Here is a 22,277-nt window from a genome sequence, read left to right as displayed (position 1 = left end):
TTGTATGGAAATAAAAAAACCTTGAATAGCCAAAGCAATCTTGAGAAAGAAGAATGGAACTGGAAGAATCAACCTGCCTGACTTCAGGCTCTACTACAAAGCCACAGTCATCAAGACAGTATGGTACTGGCACAAAGACAGAAATATAGATCAATGGAACAGAATAGAAAGCCCAGAGATAAATCCACGAACCTATGGACACCTTATCTTTGACAAAGGAAGCAAGGATATACAATGGGAAAAAGACAACTCTTTAACAAGTGGGCTGGGAAAACTGGTCAACCACTTGTAAAAGAATGAAACTAGAGCACTTTCTAACACCATACACAAAAATAAACTCAAAATGGATTAAAGATCTAAATGTAAGACCAGAAACTATAAAAATCCTAGAGGAGAACATAGGCAAAACACTCTCTGACATAAATCACAGCAAGATCCTCTATGACTCACCTCCCAGAATATTGGAAATAAAAAGCAAAACTAAACAAATGGGATCTAATGAAACTTAAAAGCTTTTGCACTACAAAGGAAACTAATAAGTAAGGTGAAAAAAGACAGCCGTCAGATTGGGAGAAAATAATAGCAAATGAAGAAACAGACAAAGGATTAATCTCAAAAATATACAAGCAACTCCTGCAGCTCAATTCCAGAAAAATAAATGACCCAATCAAAAAATGGCCAAAGAACTAAACAGACATTTCTCCAAAGAAGACATACAGATGGCTAACAAACACATGAAAAGATGTTCAACATCACTCATTATTAGAGAAATGCAAATCAAAACCACAATGAGGTACCATTACACGCCAGTCAGGATGGCTGCTATCCAAAAGACTACAAGCAATAAATGCTGGAGAGGGTGTGGAGAAAAGGGAACCCTCTTACACTGTTGGTGGGAATGCAAACTAGTACAGCCACTATGGAAAACAGTGTGGAGATTCCTTAAAAAACTGGAAATAGAACTGCCATATGACCCAGCAATCCCACTTCTGGGCATACACACTGAGGAAACCAGATCTGAAAGAGACACGTGCACCCCAATGTTCATCGCAGCACTGTTTATATAGCCAGGACATGGAAGCAACCTAGATGCCCATCAGCAGATGAATGGATAAGGAAGCTGTGGTACATATACACCATGGAATATTACTCAGCTGTCAAAAAGAATTCATTTGAACCAGTCCTAATGAGATGGATGAAACTGGAGCCCCTTATACAGAGTGAAGTAAGCCAGAAAGATAAAGAACATTACAGCATACTAACACATATATATGGAATTTAGAAAGATGGTAACGATAACCCTATATGCAAAACAGAAAAAGAGACACAGAAGTACAGAACAGACTTTTGAACTCTGTGGGAGAAGGTGAGGGTGGGATGTTTCGAAAGAACAGCATGTATATTATCTATGGTGAAACAGATCACCAGCCCAGGTGGGATGCATGAGACAAGTGCTCGGGCCTGGTGCACTGGGAAGACCCAGAGGAGTCGGGTGAAGAGGGAGGTGGGGGGGGGATCGGGATGGGGAATAAGTGTAAATCTATGGCTGATTCATATCAATGTATGACAAAACCCACTGAAATGTTGTGAAGTAATTAGCCTCCAACTAATAAAAAAAAAAAAAAAAAAAAAAAAAAAAAAAAAAAAAAAAGAAGGGGGTTTTATGCCAAGTTCAGCCCTGAGACTTAAAAAAAAACTTAAAAAAACATTTAACACAACTCAACTTCAATTTCTCCACATATACAATGATTGGAGGTGATGAGAAAATCTCTAATACCACTTTCAGTTATAAAAACCCTTTTATAACAATATATGATCATTTTTGAATAAATAAAACATTCACTTAGAGCAAAGAGAAAATAAAAAATAGAAAGACTTAAAAACGATTCTGTTAAAAGTCTGGTTCCTATCTGCCCTGGTCGCCACCTCCATACCCTACGCTCCCAAATATAAGTCATCATTTTCATTAATTTCTTATGTAATCTTACAGACTCTCTTTACAAGAATATGTGCAAACATAAATACACATCCTGGGACTTCCCTGGTGATCCAGTGGTTAAGAATCTGCCTTCTAATGCAGGCGAATGTGGGCTCAACTATGATCTCACATACCACAGAGCAACTAGACCCGTGCTATGCAACCAGAGGAAAACCTGCCCACTGCAACTAAGACCCAACGCAGCAATACATAAAGAAATATTAAAATATATAATCCTTACTAACCTCTTTTCTAGCAAAAAAGGCATGGCACTATAACCCATCGATCGGTCCGCTCACAGCATATCCTGTAAAGCATCTCATGTCAATACGGAGAGATTTTCCTCATTCTTTTCAACAACTGCAGTTTTCATTATATAAACATCTAAAATTGAGTTAACCAATCCCATACTTGGGTTTTCCCAAGTCTTTTGCTATTACACATCATGCTGCAAAAATAACCAAACTTTCATGCATATTATCGGTACATTGTAAGTTTAGGAGAAATTCCCAGAAGTGGAAATGGTAAGTCAACAGCTAAATGCATCTGTAATTTTGTAAAAATTCCCAAACTACCTAGCGTACAGTTGGCACCTACCTGTATTCCTGCCAGCAAGTCTGAGAGAACCTGTCCCTCCACACTCCATCAAAACAGACCTGCTTCTTTCTTTCTCTTTTGGATATCCACTTCATCTGAGAAATCCATGCCATCTCAGTATGACTTTACTGGGCAGTTCTCTTCTTATGATGAGTTCACATAAAAGGGATGATTCTATTATCATGAAGTATCTACTCGTATTTATAAACCTATATAAGTTTTTGCTTTTCTTCTTACTGGATTATATAAAAGCTCTACATGTAAAAGCTCTACCATTTCAAGACAACGGTCCTACAGCCAAAAGACAACACCTGAAGATTACTGATGGATCACTTCTTGCTTTAAGGGTTTAAAAACTAATTATCACTGAGATTTTCTTATTGGAAGATACTCATCATCATTACTCAGTATTTTACAAATGATACATAATACCAATAGAGAAACATTCCTCCTGGAAAAGATATGCTTCAATTTTAACAGTGGAAGGAGCCGTCTGGAAGACTACATGTAGACAATTTCATTTTACCAAATATCACAAATACTTAGGTGACAGAGAAGCGATAATTATGGCTGAAGGGGAGGTATAAAAAGTTAAAGATATAAAAATATTTAATATTATAAAAAAATTTGTACCATCATTTCACTGCACATTTAAGAGTTCAATTATATTAATATAAAACAATTTTCTTAATATCATAAAATGCAATTATCAAAACAGGCACATTTATTTTACTAGTAAAGCTCCAAGCTAGGTGAATAATCTCTTTTTGGAAACATATTTAAAAATTCTCAAGACCCTGGTAAATGTTAAACCTCTACCATCCATCAATCAAACATCCAAAATGCAGATATAAATGTTTTTCTTATGTTTTTTTTTAACTATGTGAGGAAATACTCAACTCATTTTTAAAATTCTTAAATGATCCTATTTTTCTACGAACAAACTAGAAATTTTCCAAGTCCAAACAATTAACATTTTAGACATCTATGACATTTTTCTTCAATGACAAGAGACTCATCTGCACACACACTTTGATTAGAAGTTGGGAAGAAATAAAGATGGCCAGAGGGCTTTCCAACTCTACAACTGGCCAGCCGCTGACACTTCACAGATGGAAAAGACTTCTCTTGCCTGAACCAGTAGATGGTTCATAACAGAAAACTTGGGCTTCCCAGGTGGTGCTAGTGGTAAAGAACCCGCCTGCCAATGCAGAAGACATAAGAGAGGCAGGTTCAATTCCTGAGTCAGGAAGACCCCCTGGAGGAGGGCATGGCAACCCACTCCCGTATTCTTGCCTAGAAAATCCCCATGGAGAGAGGAACCTGGTGGGCTACAGTCCATAGGGTATCACAGAGTCAGACGCAACTGAAGCAACTTAGCAACTGAAGCAGCTAGCATACACGCACACAACATAGAATTTGTACTGTCACGTAAAGAATTATAAAACCACTGGGATTTGTATCACGTCTTTGATTCTATATAGCAGAGGTCCCCAACCTTTTTGGCCCCAGAGACTGGTTTCACGGAAGACAATTTTTCCATGAACCAGGAGTTGGGGGAATGGTTTCTGGATGATTCAAGTGAATTACATTTATTGTGCATTTTATTTCTATTATTATTACATCAGCTCCACCTCAGATCATCAGGCATCAGATCCTGGCGGTCAGGGACCCCTGCTATAGAGTACCTGTGGAGGACCAGGGGTGCCCCCATTTACCAGTCTTGAAAACTGAAGCACACTGATTTGTAGTCACCCACGGGCACCCAAATGGGCACAAAGACGGAGGCCACGTAATCCTAACATTCACCACCCATAACTGAGCAAAGAATCTGGAGCCTGACCGCCTGTCCTGTTACTAAGCATGGGGTCCTGGGCAGGTTACATAAACTCCTGGAACTAAGTTTCCCTGTAGGGAAATCCTCATTTTGAGGACTCAATGAATTTGGCACTGGAAGCAGGGGAAGCAGTGTTTGGGAGAAACATTATAATCAGGCTGAATTCCATTACTACAGAACTTTAATGAGAAGAAGCAAGGGCTGAGATGGAAATAATTCAAAAGCATCTCTTCTGTGGGGCGGACACTGGAGGATGAGTTAGGATAAAAGCCCAGCAGAGTATAGTCATTCCACAATAAGTGAGGTGGGACACAACAGATGCACACAGGACCCAATCTCCGGAGATCTGAAGAGATGAGCACAAAAGCCCTGTTTTATTTGAGATTATCTGTCAAAATCTCCCTGGAACTTTAGTTTCCTATTGTTTTTTTCTCTTCCTTCATTCCCTTTCTTTTCCTATCCATCTTCTCACCTTTCATCTCTCTGCATCTTCCCTGGATAAACCTTAGAACTCCAAGGATAAGAAATCACATCTGTAAAGTACAGCACGGTACTCACCGATACTATGGTTTATGGATCTCAATTTAAGAGGACTTGAATGCAACCTGGTTCCCAACTTAATTACTGTCATGTCTTATGGAAACAAAGCACTGAAAATCTGAGAGCAACTGGGCTCTGGGGAAAAGTCAACTTATTGGAAATACAGTTTTAAAGAAACGTCTCGTTAGCAGGTTGCTGCCTTTTTAAAGCCACAGCTCAGACACGTTCAAGTTTTAAATCCCAATCACTTGGCAATTCTGTACCCTCTCTCAACACATAGCAGAAACACAGGTGCCAGGATCACGTGCCTCCCCAGGGAATGGAGGGGTGTGTGTGTGTGTGTGTGTGTGTGTGTGTGTGTGTGTGTGTGTGTGTGGTGCCTCCCCAGGGAATGGAGGGGTGTGTGTGTGTGTGTGTGTGTGTGTGTGGTGCCTCCCCAGGGAATGGAGGGGTGTGTGTGTGTGTGTGTGTGTGTGTGTGTGTGTGTGGTGCCTCCCCAGGGAATGGAGGGTGTGTGTGTGTGTGCACACACGTGCGCTAAGTCACTTCAGCTGGGTCCAATTGTGTGACCCCAGAGATTGTAGCCCTCCAGGCTCCTCTGTCCATGGGATTCTCCAGGCAAGAGTACTGGAGTGGGTTGCCATGTACTCCTCCAGGGCATCTTCCCAACCCAGGTATCAAACCTGCATCTCTTCTGTGTCTTGCACTGACAGGTGGCTTCTTTACGACTAGCACCACCTGGGAAGCCCCAAGGAGCTGCAACAGACCCTATGGCAAGCTAACCAAGAAACACACTGTTTTCCCACTGCATCCAAAATGTTTATGGCATAAACATCTTCATATCAACAAAGGCATCGCTTTGGTGACAATACAAGTCCTCCTGAACCACCCAAACGCTGTCAACTTTCACAAAACACAAACCTTTGGGAGGGGTGAGATTGACTCCGTTTTTAAGGCACCACTGTACTGGTAAAATCCCCAAAGAGTCCGCATGGCATAACATCGAGAGTTTACTAGGCTCTGGTCTGAGGTCATCAATAGTCACTTGAAAAAAATGATTGTTAAAAACCTGAAAGAAAAGACAACAGCACCCAGGGTTAATTCCTTGAGATGAACAAATAATGCTCCAAAGGAAGACTGGCACAGCTTTCAAATGAAGTAAATATATTTCACCCAAATGGTCGCAGCAATAACTGCCAATAACTTGCAGCAATAACTTTCAATATGTATTCTTAAAGTGGTCCAGTCATGAAAAAGTTTAAGTTGATCATTTTGGTCATACTAATGGAACTAAAATGCATGTTGGCTAGAATCTAAGTGTATTGGATTCTGCCACCATTTATAAAATGATATTAATAGTGGATGTGCTCAGTTCCTCAGGCGAGTTTGACTCTTTTGTGACATCATGGACTGCAGCCCACCAGGCTCCTCTGTCCATGGAATTTCTCGGGCAAGAACACTGGAGTGGGTTGACATCTCTTCCTCCAAGAAATAGTGTGTGTGTGTGTGTGTGTATGTATGTATATGTGTGTGTGTGTGTATTTAAAGTAGAAACACATACTTTAGATGTTAGGGTAGGTGAGTCCACTGAGACTTCTTTGATGGGGAAGGGAAATTATAATCTTTAAAGACTATCAGTTCATTAATAAAAATGTCTTTACATGAAATGGTACTTTCATTTTAAATCTGCAAATTGTAGATGTATGACTTTTCCTTTAATCAGTGAAAGCAGATGAGAGAAAGGAAGTGAAGTGTTCTCCACCCCCTCACTCCGGAAATAGGACTTTGCTTATCACCATTTTCAAGTATTTTCAAAATAGATCACATGGGCTATAATCAGTGTAGCAGGAGGAGTCCAATTATTAGCATAAAGACTATGTATGCAAACTTATCAGCAGTTCTTTTCATGAGCACAGACAAATGGTAGGCTCAGTGTCATGTCAATAAGAGAAGGTGGCACGTGTTCAGTGGCTGAGTTCACTGCTATAAACTCAGTTTCACGTCGGCATCTTCCTCCGAGTCACTACAGACACAAGCGTCTGCATTCTGTACTATCAGAGGACAAGTGATGTTCACCCACCCATTACAAGAGGAAGCACCTGATCAAACTCGCTCCATGATGTAAGTGACCAAAAAGGGAGCTTAAGAACAGGGCTGGGCTGCAAAGAAAGCCCTCTTTCCTGGGTTTACTTGGCATCGAGGCTATATCTTCGGGTTGGCTTGGAACAGAAAGACTTACGATGTGATCCACTTCAGAGGTGGAGGTCAGGAGCAGGGGAGGGATGCTCACCTTGGTCACTGATGCAGGGCAAATGTGACTCATGTTCACAGTCTCTAGCTTCATCCCAACTGTGAAGAAATGGCTTCTCAAATCTGCATGGTCCTGCAGGAGAAAGACTGAAACTGTGAAAAAGCACTTGTATTGTAAATTAACTTGGTAACTGTCCAGATGCTTTCTTTGAATGTTTTAGTGGGCGACCAATGACAGACTGAAATAATTAACCCTCTCCAGTTTTGGATTTCTAATTATGGCAAGATACCACGTATTTTCGACTTCCCTGGTGGCTCAGATGGTAAAGAATCCGCCTGCAATGTGTGAGACCTGGGTTCGATCCCTGAGTTGGGAAGATCCCCTGGAGAACGGAGTGGCAACCCACTCCAGTATTCTTGCCTGGAGAATTCCATGGACAGAGGAGCCTGGCGGGCTACAGTCCATGGGGTTGCAAAGAGTCGGACACGACTGAGCAACTTTGGCTTCACTTCATCGTGTATTTAATTATTTTCTGCAGGCTTAATTGCTTCTCCAAAGGAGAAACAAGCCTCGGTGGCCATGCTGAAATTTGTGCTACACACAATTAAAAAAAAAAAAAAAAACACCACAAGGCTTTGATTTTCCTATCACGGACAGACGTGCAGCACAGTAATGGAAGCAACCAGTCATCTAAAACACAGCAGGGGCATCCTCGGAAAAGGTGGCCTCTTGCTACTGGAGTTACTTTGCAGGCTTCGGGGAGGACCTGGTGGGGGGATGCAGCTTGTCTTCTCTGTCGAACAGCGTTCAGGGTATCAGTGATGGATACTGATACTGGTCCTCGGACATGTGGAGACAACACACCCCGAAACAGCCCAGCACCCAATCAGAAACTGCCTCCTGCTCTATAAAGATGAGCTACATCCCCCACTTAATAGGTGCCTGGCAGTTTTATAGACAATTCACCAAAGCCTTGTGTGTGTGAGCAGAGCCTTCCTGCCTTCTCAAGAAAACACATTTCAGTAACTACTTCAGCTACCCAGCAACAGATGAGGCTGGTGGGACTCTGGCCACCAGGATTTATCTTGCTGAGATGGAGGTCACCTCATAACTCACGGTCTTTATAAACAGCGGTGGATAAATAAATGTCTTTGCAGACTGTCCCTGAGGAAATAAGAGCTGCAAGTAAATCCTGCTGTTTCTAAATACATCAATTGGGTGTGAGAAGTACAAACGCAGCTGGGGATCTATGACTTCCTTTGATCTGCCAATGTAAAGTGGATTTTAAAAAAATTTTATTGAAGTAAAGTTGATTTACAATGTTGTTAGTCTCAGATATACAGTAACGAGATTCAGCTCTACATACAAATATATGTGTATTCTTTTTCAGAATCTTCTCCATTATAGATTATTACAAGAAATTGAATATTGTTCCTGGTGCTATATAGTAGGTCCTTGTTATCTATCTAGTTTATATACAGTAGTGTGTATATTTTAATCCCAAATGTCTAATTTGTCCCAGGCTCTCCGTGTGACCTTGACCACTGACACGAAGTCTTCAGCCAAGTTTACATCCATCTCTGTCTCGGCTCCAATGCTGCGGTGGAAACCTTTTAATGCACAGGAACCCTACACTAATAACTGTCCCTGACCTGCTCCAATACTTTGGCCACTTGATATGAAGACCTGACTCTTTGGAAAAGACCCTGATGCTGGAAAAGATTGAGGGCAGGAGGAGAAAGGGGTAGCAGAGGATGAGATGGTTAGGTAACATTACGGACTCAATGGACATGAATTTAAGCAAACTCTGGGAGACAGTGAGAACAGGGAAGGCTGGCATGCTGCAGTCCATGAGATCGCAAAGAGTCGGACATGACTTAGCAACTGAACCACCACACAACCTGCTGCCCTATTTTATTCATGGGTGTCTAGGGGGACCTGCGGCTCCTTAGAAATAAAGCATTAAGTCTTGGACAGAAATGTGGTCCATAGATAATCTTCTCTTTTCAAGGCTGTGCACTCTAATAAATCCTTATTGTTAATGATTTCAGTGCATCCTGAATCAAACTGTGCATCTAGGTAAAGAGGGGATCGATCACTCTCTGCACATATCACACTCTCTTCTCTCTACAGTTCCTGGGCGCCTCTGTGAACCTCTGAACATCTTTTTCTTTGTTCATACTTAAAGATATATCACCCACATCAAAACCACACGTAGTCACATGTGGGGTGAAAAGAAAATATTAATGACATGAATATTTTTAAATAATTAAAATACTGTTAGCAACGCTTTGTCTAGATGACATTAAAATATTTTAAAATAAAGCTTAGTGAACAAAGGTTGAGAAACAAGTTTTCCTTTGTGAATCACAGCTTAGCTTTCCGACAATTAAATTTTTTCTATTAGGATTCAGATGCAAGCACACAAATTTCTTACTCGTGGAAACCCATCTGTTTTTGTTCCAACCTACGTGAAAACTCTTTAAGTTTTCTTGCTTAAAATACTGCCAAAAAAAAAAAGAAAAGAAACTGAATATTTTGGAGGGTTAAATGCATCCATAAGTAGGTCATTTATATGCCGGACTCAAACAACCATGTCTATTGGTCACAGGAAACACCCTCTTCCAACAATACAAGAGAAGACTCTACACATGGACATCACCAGATGGTCACTACCGAAATCAGATTGATTATATTCTTTGCAGCCAAAGATGAAGAAGCTCTACAAAGTCAGCAAAAATAAGACCCAGAGCTGACTGTGGCTCAGATCATGAGTTCCTTAATGCAAAATTCAGACTTGAATTGAAGAAAGTAGAGAAAACTACTATACTACTCAGGCATGACCTAAATCAAATCCCTTATGATTATACAGGTAGAAGTGAGAAATAGATTCAAAGGATTAGATTTGATATAGTGCCTGAAGAACTATGGACAGAAGTTCATGACACTGTACAGGAGAAAGGGATCAAGACCAAGCCCAAGGAAAAATGCAAAAAAAGGAAAAAATGGCTGTCTGAGGGGGCCTTACAAAGAGCTGAGGAAAGAAGAGAAGCAAAAAGCAAAGGAGAAAAGGAAAGATATACCCACTTGAATGCAGAGTTCCAAAGAATAGCAAGGAGAGATAAGAAAGCCTTCCTCAGTAACCAGTGCAGAGAAAGAGAGGAAAACAATAGAATGGGAAAGACCTCACATTTAGAAAACTAAGATCATGACATCTGATCCCATCACTTCAAGGCAAATAGATGGGGAAACAATGGAAACAGTGACAGACTTTATTTTCTTGGGCTCCAAAATCACTGCAGACGGTGACTGCAGTCATGAAATTAAAAGATGCTTACTCCTTGGAAGAAGAGTTATGACCAACCTAGAAAGAATATTAAAAAGCAGAGACAATACTTTGCCAACAAAGGTTTGTCTAGTCAAAGCTATGGTTTTTCCAGGAGTCATGTATGGATGTGAGAACTGGACCATAAAGAAAGCTCACAGTCAAAGAATTGATGCTTTGGAACTGTGTTGTTGGAGAAAACTCTTTGAGTCCCTTGGACTGCAAGGAGATCCAACCAGTTCATACTAAAGGAAATCAGTCTTGAATATTCATTGGAAGAACTGATGCTGAAGCTGAAACTCCAATCCTTTGGCCACTTGATGGGAAGAACTGACTCACTGGAAAAGACCCTGATGCTGGGAAAGATTGAAGACGGGAGGAGAAGGGGATGACACAGGATGAGATGGTTGGATGGCATCACTGACTCAATGGACATGAATTTGAGTAAGCTCCGGGAGTTGCTGAGTTGGTGATGGATAGGGAGGCCTGGCGTGCTACAGACCATGGGGTCGCAAAGAGTCGGACACAACTGAGCGATTGAACTGAACTGACGTACTGATTATATCTTATTAATAAACATGAGCTCCAAGTTTCAAAAAGGAACTTGGAAATTTTTAAAATATATCCTTTTCTGCTCAGACCTAACTTTCACTTTCTTGAGGTCATTTTTTTTTTAAATGAAATCTTACAAATTTCCAATTCCTTTTTTAAATTTTATTTACTTGTTTATTTTTGGCTATGCTAGTTCTTCGTTGCTGTGTGGGATCTTCTTAGTCGCAGCGAGCAGAGGCTACTTGGTTAAGTGTGGTGCACAGGCTTCTCATAGCGGTGGCTTTCCTTGTTGCAGAGCACAGGCTCAGGATTTGTGGCACTCAGGCTTACTTGCTCCGAGGTGTGTGGAATCTTCCCGGGATGGAACCCATGTCCCCTGCATTTGCAGGTGGATTCTTTACCACTGGACCATCAGGGAAATCCTTAAGATCATTTTTTAATCAGCATTTAAGAGAAAAAATAATTCCTAGTGATAACAGAATACAAATCGCACACGTTTCAAAAGCAAGTCAACAAAATGAAAATTTGTTAAATTCCGGAGCAAAGATCCATAATGATTATGAGTTTCATTATGATTATAAATCTACGACTCAAATGTTTATGTTATGAATGGTAATGCCTGAAACATCTAGCTGCAGAGGAAGTGTACTTTCAAAAAAGGTTTGCCCACAAACCTCTGGCCACTGGAAAAGTTTAACACATGACTGACAGCTATGTAAAACATACAAAACTTTGAGGAGTCTTTGCCAAACTCTCTCATTTATATTATGCGGTTCACCCAAGAAATAATTATTGAATTAAGCCAGTTTAGTTCAGTTGCTCAGTCGTGTTCAACTGTTTGTGACCCCAGGGACTGCAACACTCCAGGCCTCCCTGTCCATCACCAACTCTGGAAGTTTACTCAAACTCATGTCCATTGTGTTGGTGATGCCATCCAACTATCTCATACTCTGTCATCCCCTTCCCCTCCCACCTTCCATCTTTCTCAGTATTAGGGTCTTTTCCAATGAGTCAGTTCTTCCCATCAGGTGGCCAAAGTACTGGAGTTTCAGCTTCAGCATCAGTCCTTCCAATGAATATTCAGGACTGATTTCCTTTAGGATGGACTGGTTGGATCTCCATGCAGTCCAACGGACTCTCAAGAGTCTTCTCCAACACCACAGTTCAAAAGTATCAATTCTTCGACATTCAGCTTTTTTAATAGTCCAACTTTCACATCCACACATGACTCCTGGAGAAACCATAGCTTTGACTAGATGGACCTTTGTTGGCAAAATAATGTCTCTGCTTTTTAATAAGCGGTCTAGGTTGGTCATAACCTCCCTTCCAAGGAGTAAGCGTCTTTTAATTTTATGGCTGAAATCACCATCTGCAGTGATTTCGGAGCCCAAGAAAATAAAGTCAGCCACTGCTTCCCCATCTATTTGCCATGAAGTGATGAGACCCGATACCATGATCTTAAGTTTTCTGAATGTTGAGTTTTAAGCCAACTTTTTCACTCTCCTCTTTCACTTTCATCAAGAGGACCTAAGTTATTTTTCTCTTTCTGCCGTAAGTGTGGTGCAATCTGCATATCTGAGGTTATTGATATTTCTCCTGGCAATCCTGATTCCAGCTTGTGCTTCCTCCAGCCCAGCATTTCTCATGATGCACTCTGCATATAAGTTAAATAAGCAAGGTGACAGTATACAGCCTTGATGTACTCCTTTCCCAATTTGGAACCAGTCTGTTGTTCCAAGTCTAGTTCTAACTGTTGCTTCCTGACCTGGAAACAGATTTCTCAGGAGGCAGGTAAGGTGGTCGTGGGCTGATACTTCCATCTCTTGAAGAATTTTCCACAGTTTATTATGATCCACACAGTCAAAGGCTTTGGCATAGTCAATAAAACAGAAGTAGATGTTTTTTTGGAACTCTCTTGCTTTTTTGATGATTCAACAGATGTTGGCAATTTGATCCCTGGTTCTTCTGCCCTTTCTAAATCCAGCCTGAACATCTGGAAGTTCACAATTCATGTACTGTTGAAGCCTGGCTTGGAGAATTTTGAACATTACTTAGCTAGCGTGTGAGATGAGTGCAATTGTGCAGTAGTTTAAGCATTCTTTGGCATTGCCTTTCTTTGGAAATGGAATGAAAACTGACCTTTTCCAGTCCTGTGGCCACTGCTTTTTCCAAATTTGCTGGCATATTGAGTGCAGCACTTTAGCAGCATCATCTTTTAGGATTTGAAGTAGCTCAATTGGAATTCCCTCACCTCCACTAGCTTTGTTCATAGTGATGCTCCCTAAGGCCCACTTGACTTTGCATTCCAGGATGTCTGGCTGTACGTGAGTGATCACACTATCATGATTATCTGGATCGTGAAGATATTTTTTATATAATTCTTCTGTGTATTCTTGTCATCTCTTCTTAATATCATTTGCTTCTGTTAGGTCCATACCATTTCTCTCCTTTATTGTGCCCATCTTTGCATGACATGGTCCCTTGGTATCTCTAATTTTCTTGAAGAGATCTCTAGTCTTTCCTATTCTATTGTTTCCCTCTATTTGTTTGCCTTGATCACTGAGGAAGGCTTTCTTATCTCTCCTTGCTATTCTCTGGAACTCTGCATTCAAATGGGTATATCTTTCCTGTTCTCCTTTGCTTTTCCCTTGTCTTCTTTTCACAGCTATTTGTAAGGCCTTCTCAGACAACCATTTTGCCTTTTTGCTATTCTTTTTCTTGGGGATGGTCTTGATCACTGCCTCCTGTACAATGTCAAGAACCACCATCCACAGTTCTTCAGGCACTCTATCAGATCTAATCCCTTGAATCTATTTCTCACTTCCACTGTATAATCGTAAGGGATCTTATGATTTGGGTCATACCTGAATGGTCTAGTATTTTCCATACTCTCTTCAATTTAAGTCTGAATTTGGCAATAAGGAACTCATGATCTGAGCCACAGTCAGCTCCGGGTGTTGTTTTTGCTGACTGTATAGAGCTTCTCCATCTTTGGCCGCAAGGAATATAATCAATCTGATTTTGGTATTGACCATCTGGTGATGTCCATGTGTAAAGCCTTCTCTTGTGTTTTTGGAAGAGGGTGTTTGCTGTGACCTAACACCCAAAAAAGATGTTGTTTTCACTATAGGGGACTGGAATGCAAAAGTAGGGAGTCAAAAGATACCTGAGTAATGGGAAAATTTGGCCATTGAGTACATAGTGAAGCAGGGCAAAGGCTAATAGAGTTTTGCCAAGAGAACACACTGGTATAGCAAACACCATCTTCCAACAACACAAGAGAATCCAGCCAGAGAAACATCAAAAACTAGATGATTTCTTGATATCCATTCCAACTCTGTGTTCTATCATTCATGCATCCATTTCAGCAGCATCCATTGAAAACCACTGGGCCACCACACACAGAGCTTTCAACGGTAAAGAATCTGCCTGTAACGCAGGAGACCCTGATGTGATCCCTGCGTAGGGAAGATCCCTGGAAAAGGGAGTGGCTACCCACTCCAGTTTGCTTGCCCGGAGAATCCCACGGACAGAGGAGCCTGCGCCTGGCGGTCTACAGTCCACGGGGTCGCAAAGAGTCAGACCGGCCTGAACCACTAGCACGTTCACTTCACTTTCCCCACAGACCAGGCCACCAGATGCTGCAAAGAATACACACAATGAAAACTGCGTTTGCAAAAGGCGGAGGGGAGAGATATACAGAGAACAGTGATGGAAGATGCAGGCTTAGAAAAATAATGCAGAACAAATACTGTTTTTACTTGTAGCATCAAAAAGCATAACCACCGAGACACTGGCCGTCCAGGGAGTTAAAGGCGTGAACCTTAATTTTGAATATAAAAATCATGAGGCTTTGGATGACAAGGAAATGATTCTGGGAAGGTGGGACAGTAAATTCAGTTAGGGAGGCTGGGTCTTACAATACTGCACTGAGGTTTTTCGGTCTGATCCAAGAAGCAAAGGGAGTCATTCAACACTCCTAACAAATACAGAGATTTTTATGATAAAAAAAATTCAACGCCAGTGGATTTCCAAATCAGCCAATACACAGACCTTCTGAGAGCAGTGTGTGTACAAATAAATGTACATGCATATGCACGTATGAGAAAAGGCAAAGATATTCTCATTGGAAAACAAATTTAGTTCGAGCCCATTTACCTTGGGCTATTAATACAGTCAGAGAACACATGTTCATTTACTGACACCAGCTAATCATTTTTGATTCTAAGGAGAGACTGAGGGGAAGTATTGCTGACCCCCGAAATGATTCAGAAAACCGATGATCTGCTGAGAGATAATGGGAAATTCACTGCGAGTTGAAAGATACATCCTGGCCTTTGCAAAGCTCCAAAGAATCCTTCACGCCTCTCAATTACTGGATCAAGAACGATGCTATTCCTGAGATGAGGAGTAAGTAGTAAATCCTCAGGACATTTACAGATGTGCCTGTCACATTCATGAAATAGTGTTTATTCAAACAAACTGGAGTCCAGTTAAACTGCTTGTGGAAAATCCCCTTTCTTTTAAGACAGGCTGGCGATGTCATTCCCATTTTCATTAGTGGCTATACATTTTATTTTTGCCCTAAAGTAGTTTTATATTGATTAGAAGTAAAACACCATTCATTTTACTGAAGGGCTGTCTTACCAGCCTACCTTAACAATCACTCTTCAGGGAATCTTATTTTCAGTCAAATGACAATGTAAAAGAGATTATTATACACATCAACTTCCATAAACCGTGCGAACTTCATCAGCTTTATTTCCTAAACCCACAGGGCTTTCACTCTTTCAGGAAATCAGTCCTGAATACTCACTGGGAGGACTGATGCTGAAGCTGAAACTCCACTACTTTGGTCACCTGATGAGAAGAACTGACTCACTGGAAAAGACCTCAATGCTGGGAAAGATTGAAGACAGGAGAAGAAGGGGAAGACAGAGGATGAGATGGTCGGATGGCATCACCAACTCGATGGGCATGAGTTTGGGTGAACTCTGGGAGTCGGTGATGGACAGGGAGGCCTGGCGTGCTGCAGTCCACGGGGTCGCAAAGAGTCGGACATGACTGAGCGACAACTGAACTGGAGAGGCAGAGACTCTGCACTGACACTGGCTTGGTTTGGATTAAAATGTTCAAGCAGGAGAAATAGTAACAGCAATGAACATACTGTAAATACTTGTGAGCACTTTCCTTGTATTATTAGTTTCCCCTCACAGCAGACTATGGGGTAGGATCCATCCTACAGACAGGAAACTAAGACATATAGAGGTTAAGTTACCTAAACAAGGACACACAGCTAACAAGAGAATGCATATGCGCCTGCTAACTCTGTGCAACCCCATGGTCTGTAGTCTGCCAGGCTCCTCTGTCCATGGGCTTCTCCATGCGTGAATACTGGAGTGGGTTGCCATTTCCTTCTGCAGAGGATCTTCCATACTCAGGGATGGAACCTGCATCTCCTTTGTCGCCTGCACTGGCAGGCAGGTTCTTTACCTCTAGCGCCACCTGGGAAGCCAGGATTCAAATCTACATGGTCTGACACTAAGAACGTGATCTAGCCATCAGATTACCTAGTTGTCTGTGATTAGCCATGGAACAGACTGAGAAGCAAAGACCAAAATGACTCTGTTCATTTTTCAACTGCTAATAGTTAAGCAAGCAAAAAATAATAAGTAAAACCCTTATTTACAACCTATATGCTCCTAAGATGCTATTTCAAAGACAGATATTGCCAAGTTAAAAAGTGATAGCTATTAATACTGACCACTTACTGCAAACCTCCAATTACTGCTATCAATTCACAACACTCATCGATGGCTTAAGAAAAAGCTGTCAAGAGAAAATTATGACACTAGAATTACCTCCCAATGTTTGTATACAATCAGTCTTCATCAATAATGAACCAGTATTTTTTACTAACTGCCTTCGTGTTCTCTAAGGCATGGAGATTGAAGAAGCATGTACAGCAAACGCCTACAGTGCTCTAAAAGCTATCAGTCATCATCACCTATCTGTCGTGACGGTATCAGCGTTAACCCAGACGGGCTCATCTGATGGACGGAGTTCATCCAGGACACGTGCCCAGCTGCCAAGTCCATAGGAGTCCCAACCTACTGGTGGTATTTTCAATACCCTGTGTTAAGCGCTAACCTACAGAATGAAGTAAAAAACATGTGGTTCCCGACACTGACAATCTTGGAATTTAGTTAGAAAATGAGACATGATAAAGAAAGCTGGAAAAAGAAGTGTGCACAAAGTGCAATATATTTGGCATTCTACCTTTACAATTCTGCCTGATGTCTTCCTTCATTTCACCTGTGAAGCAGAGGACATCAGACAACCTCAGAGCACCCCCAGGTACACGCTGGTCCCTGAGATGCCTTTAAAGGGACCCCTATGCCTGGGAAAAAAAGCATGACCTGAAAGAATCAAATATCACAAGAAACACCGCTGCACAGAGTGGGTTTCCCAGGTGGCGCAGTGATAAAGAATCCACCTGCCAATGCAGGAGACGTAAGAGATGCGGCTTCCATCCCTGGGTTGGGAAGATCCCCTGGAAGAGGAATGGGCAACCCACTCCAGTATTCTTGCCTGGGAAATCCCTTGGACAGAGAAGCCTGATGGGCTACCGTCCATACGGTCACAAAAAGTCAGCACGGCTGAACACACACTGCACAGAGCTGCCTGAATATTGGTCATTAGCAGAGCAACGAAGCTTCGGGGTGAATACTGAGGCTCTCTAAGACACAGGTAAGGGCCGGAGTATTAGCCCACAGGAGGAGGTGAAGAGTGCTAACTGAGAGACAGAAGACAGGGGAGAAGAAAGAACATTTTAGGGTCACCTCATCTCCCAAATGCCTCCTTGATCTTAACCTACTGATTGCTCTCCGTTTACTTCAGGAGCTGGCAGCACTTACAATTTAGCACAGGTGTATCACAGGTTCTCCAACAGCCAATGCTTCTTGCCAGCCCCACTTCATTAGATAAATACACCCCACATGATACAAAAACAGGAAGAATGTGGCATGGGGGAGAGGGAGTTTAAACTAATTAACATGACAATTAAAATGTACTCAGTGAAGAGTTTCATGTAAGAAAAGCAGTGCCTCACTCCCTGTACAGAAACCAAACTTTCACAGCCCGAGTTTCACAACTAAATACTGCAGGGATTCCCTTCAGCAGTGGCCATTTGAGCCTCAATCTTTAATCCTCTGGTTCTAGTTTTGCTCATGAGGATATAAAAAATGGACAAAAAACAATATGCAATTCAGTCCCCTTGCACCTAAGTATCAAAATCTTTTAGCACATCATACACAAAAGCACTACCATATGACCCAGCAATCCCACTGCTGGGCATACACACCAGGAAGCCAGAATTAAAAGAGACACGTGTATCCCAATGTTCATCGCAGCACTGTTTACAATAGTTAGGACATGGAAGCAACCTAGATGTCCATCGGCAGACAAATGGATAAAGAAGTTGTGGTACATATACACCATGGAATATTACTCAGTTATTAAAAAGAACACATTTGAATCAGTTCTAATGAAGTGGATGAAACTGGAGCCTATTATACAGAGTGAGATAAGTCAGAAAGAAAAACACCAATACAGTATATTAAAGCACATATATGGAATTTAGAAAGATGGTAATGATGACCCTATATGCGAGACAGGAAAAGAGACACAGAGATAAAGAACAGACTTTTGGACTCTGTGGGAGAAGGCAAGGGTGGGATGATTTGACAGAATAGCATTGAAACATGTATATTACCATATGTGAAACAGATCGCCAGTCCAAGTTCAATGCATGAAACAGGGCACTCAAAGCTGGTGCACTGGGATGACCTGAGGGATGGGGTGGGGAGGGAGGTGGGAGGGGGTTCTTGATGGGGACACGTGGACACCCGTGGCTGATTCACGTCTGCTGCTGCTGCTGCTAAGTAACGCCAGTCGTGTCCGACTCTGTGCAACCACATAGACGGCAGCCCACCAGGCTCCCCCGTCCCTGGGATTCTCCAGGCAAGAACACTGGAGTGGATTGCCACTTCCTTCTCCAGTGCATGAAAGTGAAAAGTGAAAGTGAAGTCACTCAGTCATGTCTGATTCTTAGCGACCCCATGGACTGCAGCCTACCAGGCTCCTCCATCCATGGGATGTTCCTGGCAAGAGTACTGGAGTGGGGTACCATTGCCTTCTCCGTGATTCATGTCAATGTATGGCAAAAACCACCACAATATTGTAAAGTAATTAGCCTCAAATTAAAATAAACTAATTAATAATAATTAAAAAAGAACACTTCGCAGTGTAATTTTTTCAGTTGCAACATGCCAGTTTTTTTTTTTTTGGTCTTCAGGGACCTCAAACATTGCATAAGCATCTTTTCAAAGGCTTCAATTAATTTGCATAATTTCTAAGAATAGGCTTCAGAAAAGTCAAAGGAGGGTTTTAATTAGTCTTACATTCACATATATATTATCAATACACAATGCCCTAGGCTTTAATTCCTTTTTCACATCAGCATGTTCTGTTATGCTAAAAAAAAAAAAATCCAATGCAATTTATCATACTGTTCCTCTTTTGTCTTACCAAAGACCTAGTTCTCATACGGTCATTAGATAATTACCCTCTTTACGTTAGTTTCATCTAAAAATGGACATTAAGATGCCAGCATTAATTAAATCAATATCCTTATTATATTTCAATTCCATTGCACTGAATTAAACTCAGCCAATGAAGTATTAAAAAAAAAGTAATAAAAAATCTATAAGCTGAACACTAATAAGCATTTCCATTTTTTACTTACAGCTGTAAATACCAATTTTTATCAACTAGTCCTGCATTCAATCAAGTTAAAAAGCAGTCATGAGAAAACCTAGTACTACATACTTCAATCCCAACCACAAAAACTTCTAACAGGTGATTGTAGCAGGACTATTTCCAAAGTTAAGTTCCCAAACTGATACACTGGTTGCTTTAAAACAACAGGGGCAAGGAGAATGCCTTTCACTGATTAATACTTAAACACTTAAATACTTAAAGGCACTGTAAGTGGCTAGAAATTCAACCTTACTTACAGCACCACTATAAGAAAACAAACAAACAAAAAAAAACAAGAAAAGACACACATAGGTAAACAGTGATTACGGGCTTCTGCAGAGGTTCAGTAGTAAAGAATTCGCCTGTCAAGCAGGAGATATCGGCTGGATCCCTGGGTCAAGAAGGTCCCCTGAAGGGAACGGCATCCCAGTCCAGTATTCTTGCCTGGAGAATTCCATGGACAGAGGAGCCTGGCAGGCTACAGTCCATGGGGCCACGAGAGTTGGAGACGACCTAGCAACTAACCAACAACAACGAAGTGTGGCAAGTGGGATCCTAGTTCCCTGACCAGGCAAATCACAGCAAAGATAACCAAGAGGGACTGTGTTTTTAAATTCTTAAGTGTTTAGAATTGAAAGCAAGACATTGCCTAACAGCCTGCAGGCAGCAGCGCAGGGGTCCCTCAATCAAGACATCACCATTTTTTTTTTAATTACAGTTTCTTTACTTTGCCAACAAAGGTCCATCTAGTCAAGGCTATGGTTTTTCCAGTAGTCTTATGAATGTGAGAGTTGGACTATAAAGAAACCTGAGTGCCGAAGAATTGATGCTTTTGAACTGTGGTGTTGGAGAAGACACTTGAGAGTCCCTTGGACTGCAGGGAGATTCAACCAGTCCATCCTGAAGGAGGTAAGTCCTGGGTGTTCATTGGAAGGACTGATGCTGAAGCTGAAACTCCAGTACTTTGGCCACCTGATGCGAAGAGCTGACTGAGTTGAAAAGACCCTGATGCTGGGAAAGATTGAAAGCAGGAGGATAAGGGGACAACAGAGGATGAGATGGTTGGATGGCGTCACCCACTCAATGGACATGAGTTTGAGCAAGCTCTGGGAGTTGGTGATGGACAGGGAAGCCTGGCGTGCTGCAGTCCATGGGGTCACAAAGAGTTGGACATGACTGAGCGACTGAACTGAACTGAACTGATAGTTTCTTTAAAACACTGTGTTGGTTTCTGCTGTACAATGAAGTGAATCAGCCCTACGTATACAGATCCCCTCCCTCTTGAACCTCGCATTCCACCCACTGGGTCATCACAGGACGAGCTGAGTTCCCTGCTATGTAGCGGCTCCCCACTGGTTCGCTGTCCTACGCATGGCAGGGTATATATGTCAGTTCTACTCCCCCAATCTGCCCCCCTCTCCTTCCCCCACCGTGTCCACACGTCCACTCTCTGGGTCGCTATTCCTTCCCTGCAAACACTTTTTCACCAGTACCATTTTCTTAGATTCGTTATATATGTGTTTATACGATATTTGTTCTGAACTTTTGACACAACTGAGCTTTGAGATTTTCACCATTACCTTTCCTGTTGGACCAAGTTGCCCTCTTTAGTGGGTCTCACAAGATTTTTTCCAATGCACCTAAAAACAGGTTTTCCCCACTGTGCCTTGTGAGTTCTGTAATGTACGGGCTACAGTTCAAGAACCCAGAGCATGTGAAAAATAACACACACAAGCCCCTCCTCTGGTTTCTCTAAGCGGCAAAGGATGAGCATTACATAAACTGATGTGATTCACCATCCCAAAGAGGCTGTCCTCCCTGAGTCTTTAAAGAGATGAAAAAGACAAAGAAAGTGGGGGAACTGCAGAGACAGCTCCCTGGCCTGGGTGTGCAGGACCGGAGTCCACGTTAGGGCAGCCTGGGCCCACCACTGGGCAAAATCAAGTCAGCAACACCAGCAGGATCACAGGGGTCCAGCCCCCAGGCCAGTGAGAACATGACCTGCTCCCTTTCAAAGAACCACTGGAGTTTTAGTCGACGAGAAAGAAAGAGTAACCACGCGTCACACAAACATTTTGTTCAGTCGCTAAGTTGTGTCCGACTCTTTGTGACCCATGGACTGCTCCTCTTTCCTTCACTGTCTCTCGGAGTTTGCTCAAATTCATGTCCATTGAGTCAGTGATGCTATCTAACCATCTCATCCTCTGCCACCCAGTTCTCCTTTTGCCTTCCATCTTTCCCAGCATCAGGGTCTTTTCCAATGAGTCGGCTCTTCACATCAGGTGGCCAAAGTATTGCTTCATTACTTGGTATCATACATGCTGTTGTGTGGAACAGGGAATGTCATACTCAAGAAATTAAGCTCTGGGCCTACAGA

General features: G+C 41.9%; 1 protein-coding gene across 7 annotated transcripts in view; it reads right to left on the bottom strand.

The window, feature by feature from the left end:
* The window catches only part of SFMBT2 (Scm like with four mbt domains 2), a 185,115-nt gene that overhangs the window by 69,769 nt on the left and 93,069 nt on the right, over positions 1 to 22,277 (bottom strand). For all 7 annotated transcript variants that reach the window (XM_043478507.1, XM_043478505.1, XM_043478504.1 and 4 more), the window contains 2 exons: positions 7,243 to 7,335; positions 5,874 to 6,021 (listed from right to left, as the gene is read on the bottom strand). In XM_043478507.1, the coding sequence (XP_043334442.1) occupies positions 5,874 to 6,021; positions 7,243 to 7,335 (241 nt within the window). The remainder of the gene's footprint in view (positions 1 to 5,873; positions 6,022 to 7,242; positions 7,336 to 22,277) is intronic.

The sequence above is a fragment of the Cervus canadensis genome, chromosome 10 (assembly GCF_019320065.1).
Source record: "Cervus canadensis isolate Bull #8, Minnesota chromosome 10, ASM1932006v1, whole genome shotgun sequence".
Taxonomy (NCBI): domain Eukaryota; kingdom Metazoa; phylum Chordata; class Mammalia; order Artiodactyla; family Cervidae; genus Cervus; species Cervus canadensis.
The sequence above is the reverse complement of the archived record's forward strand: the minus strand, read 5'-3'. Positions and strand labels throughout refer to the sequence as shown.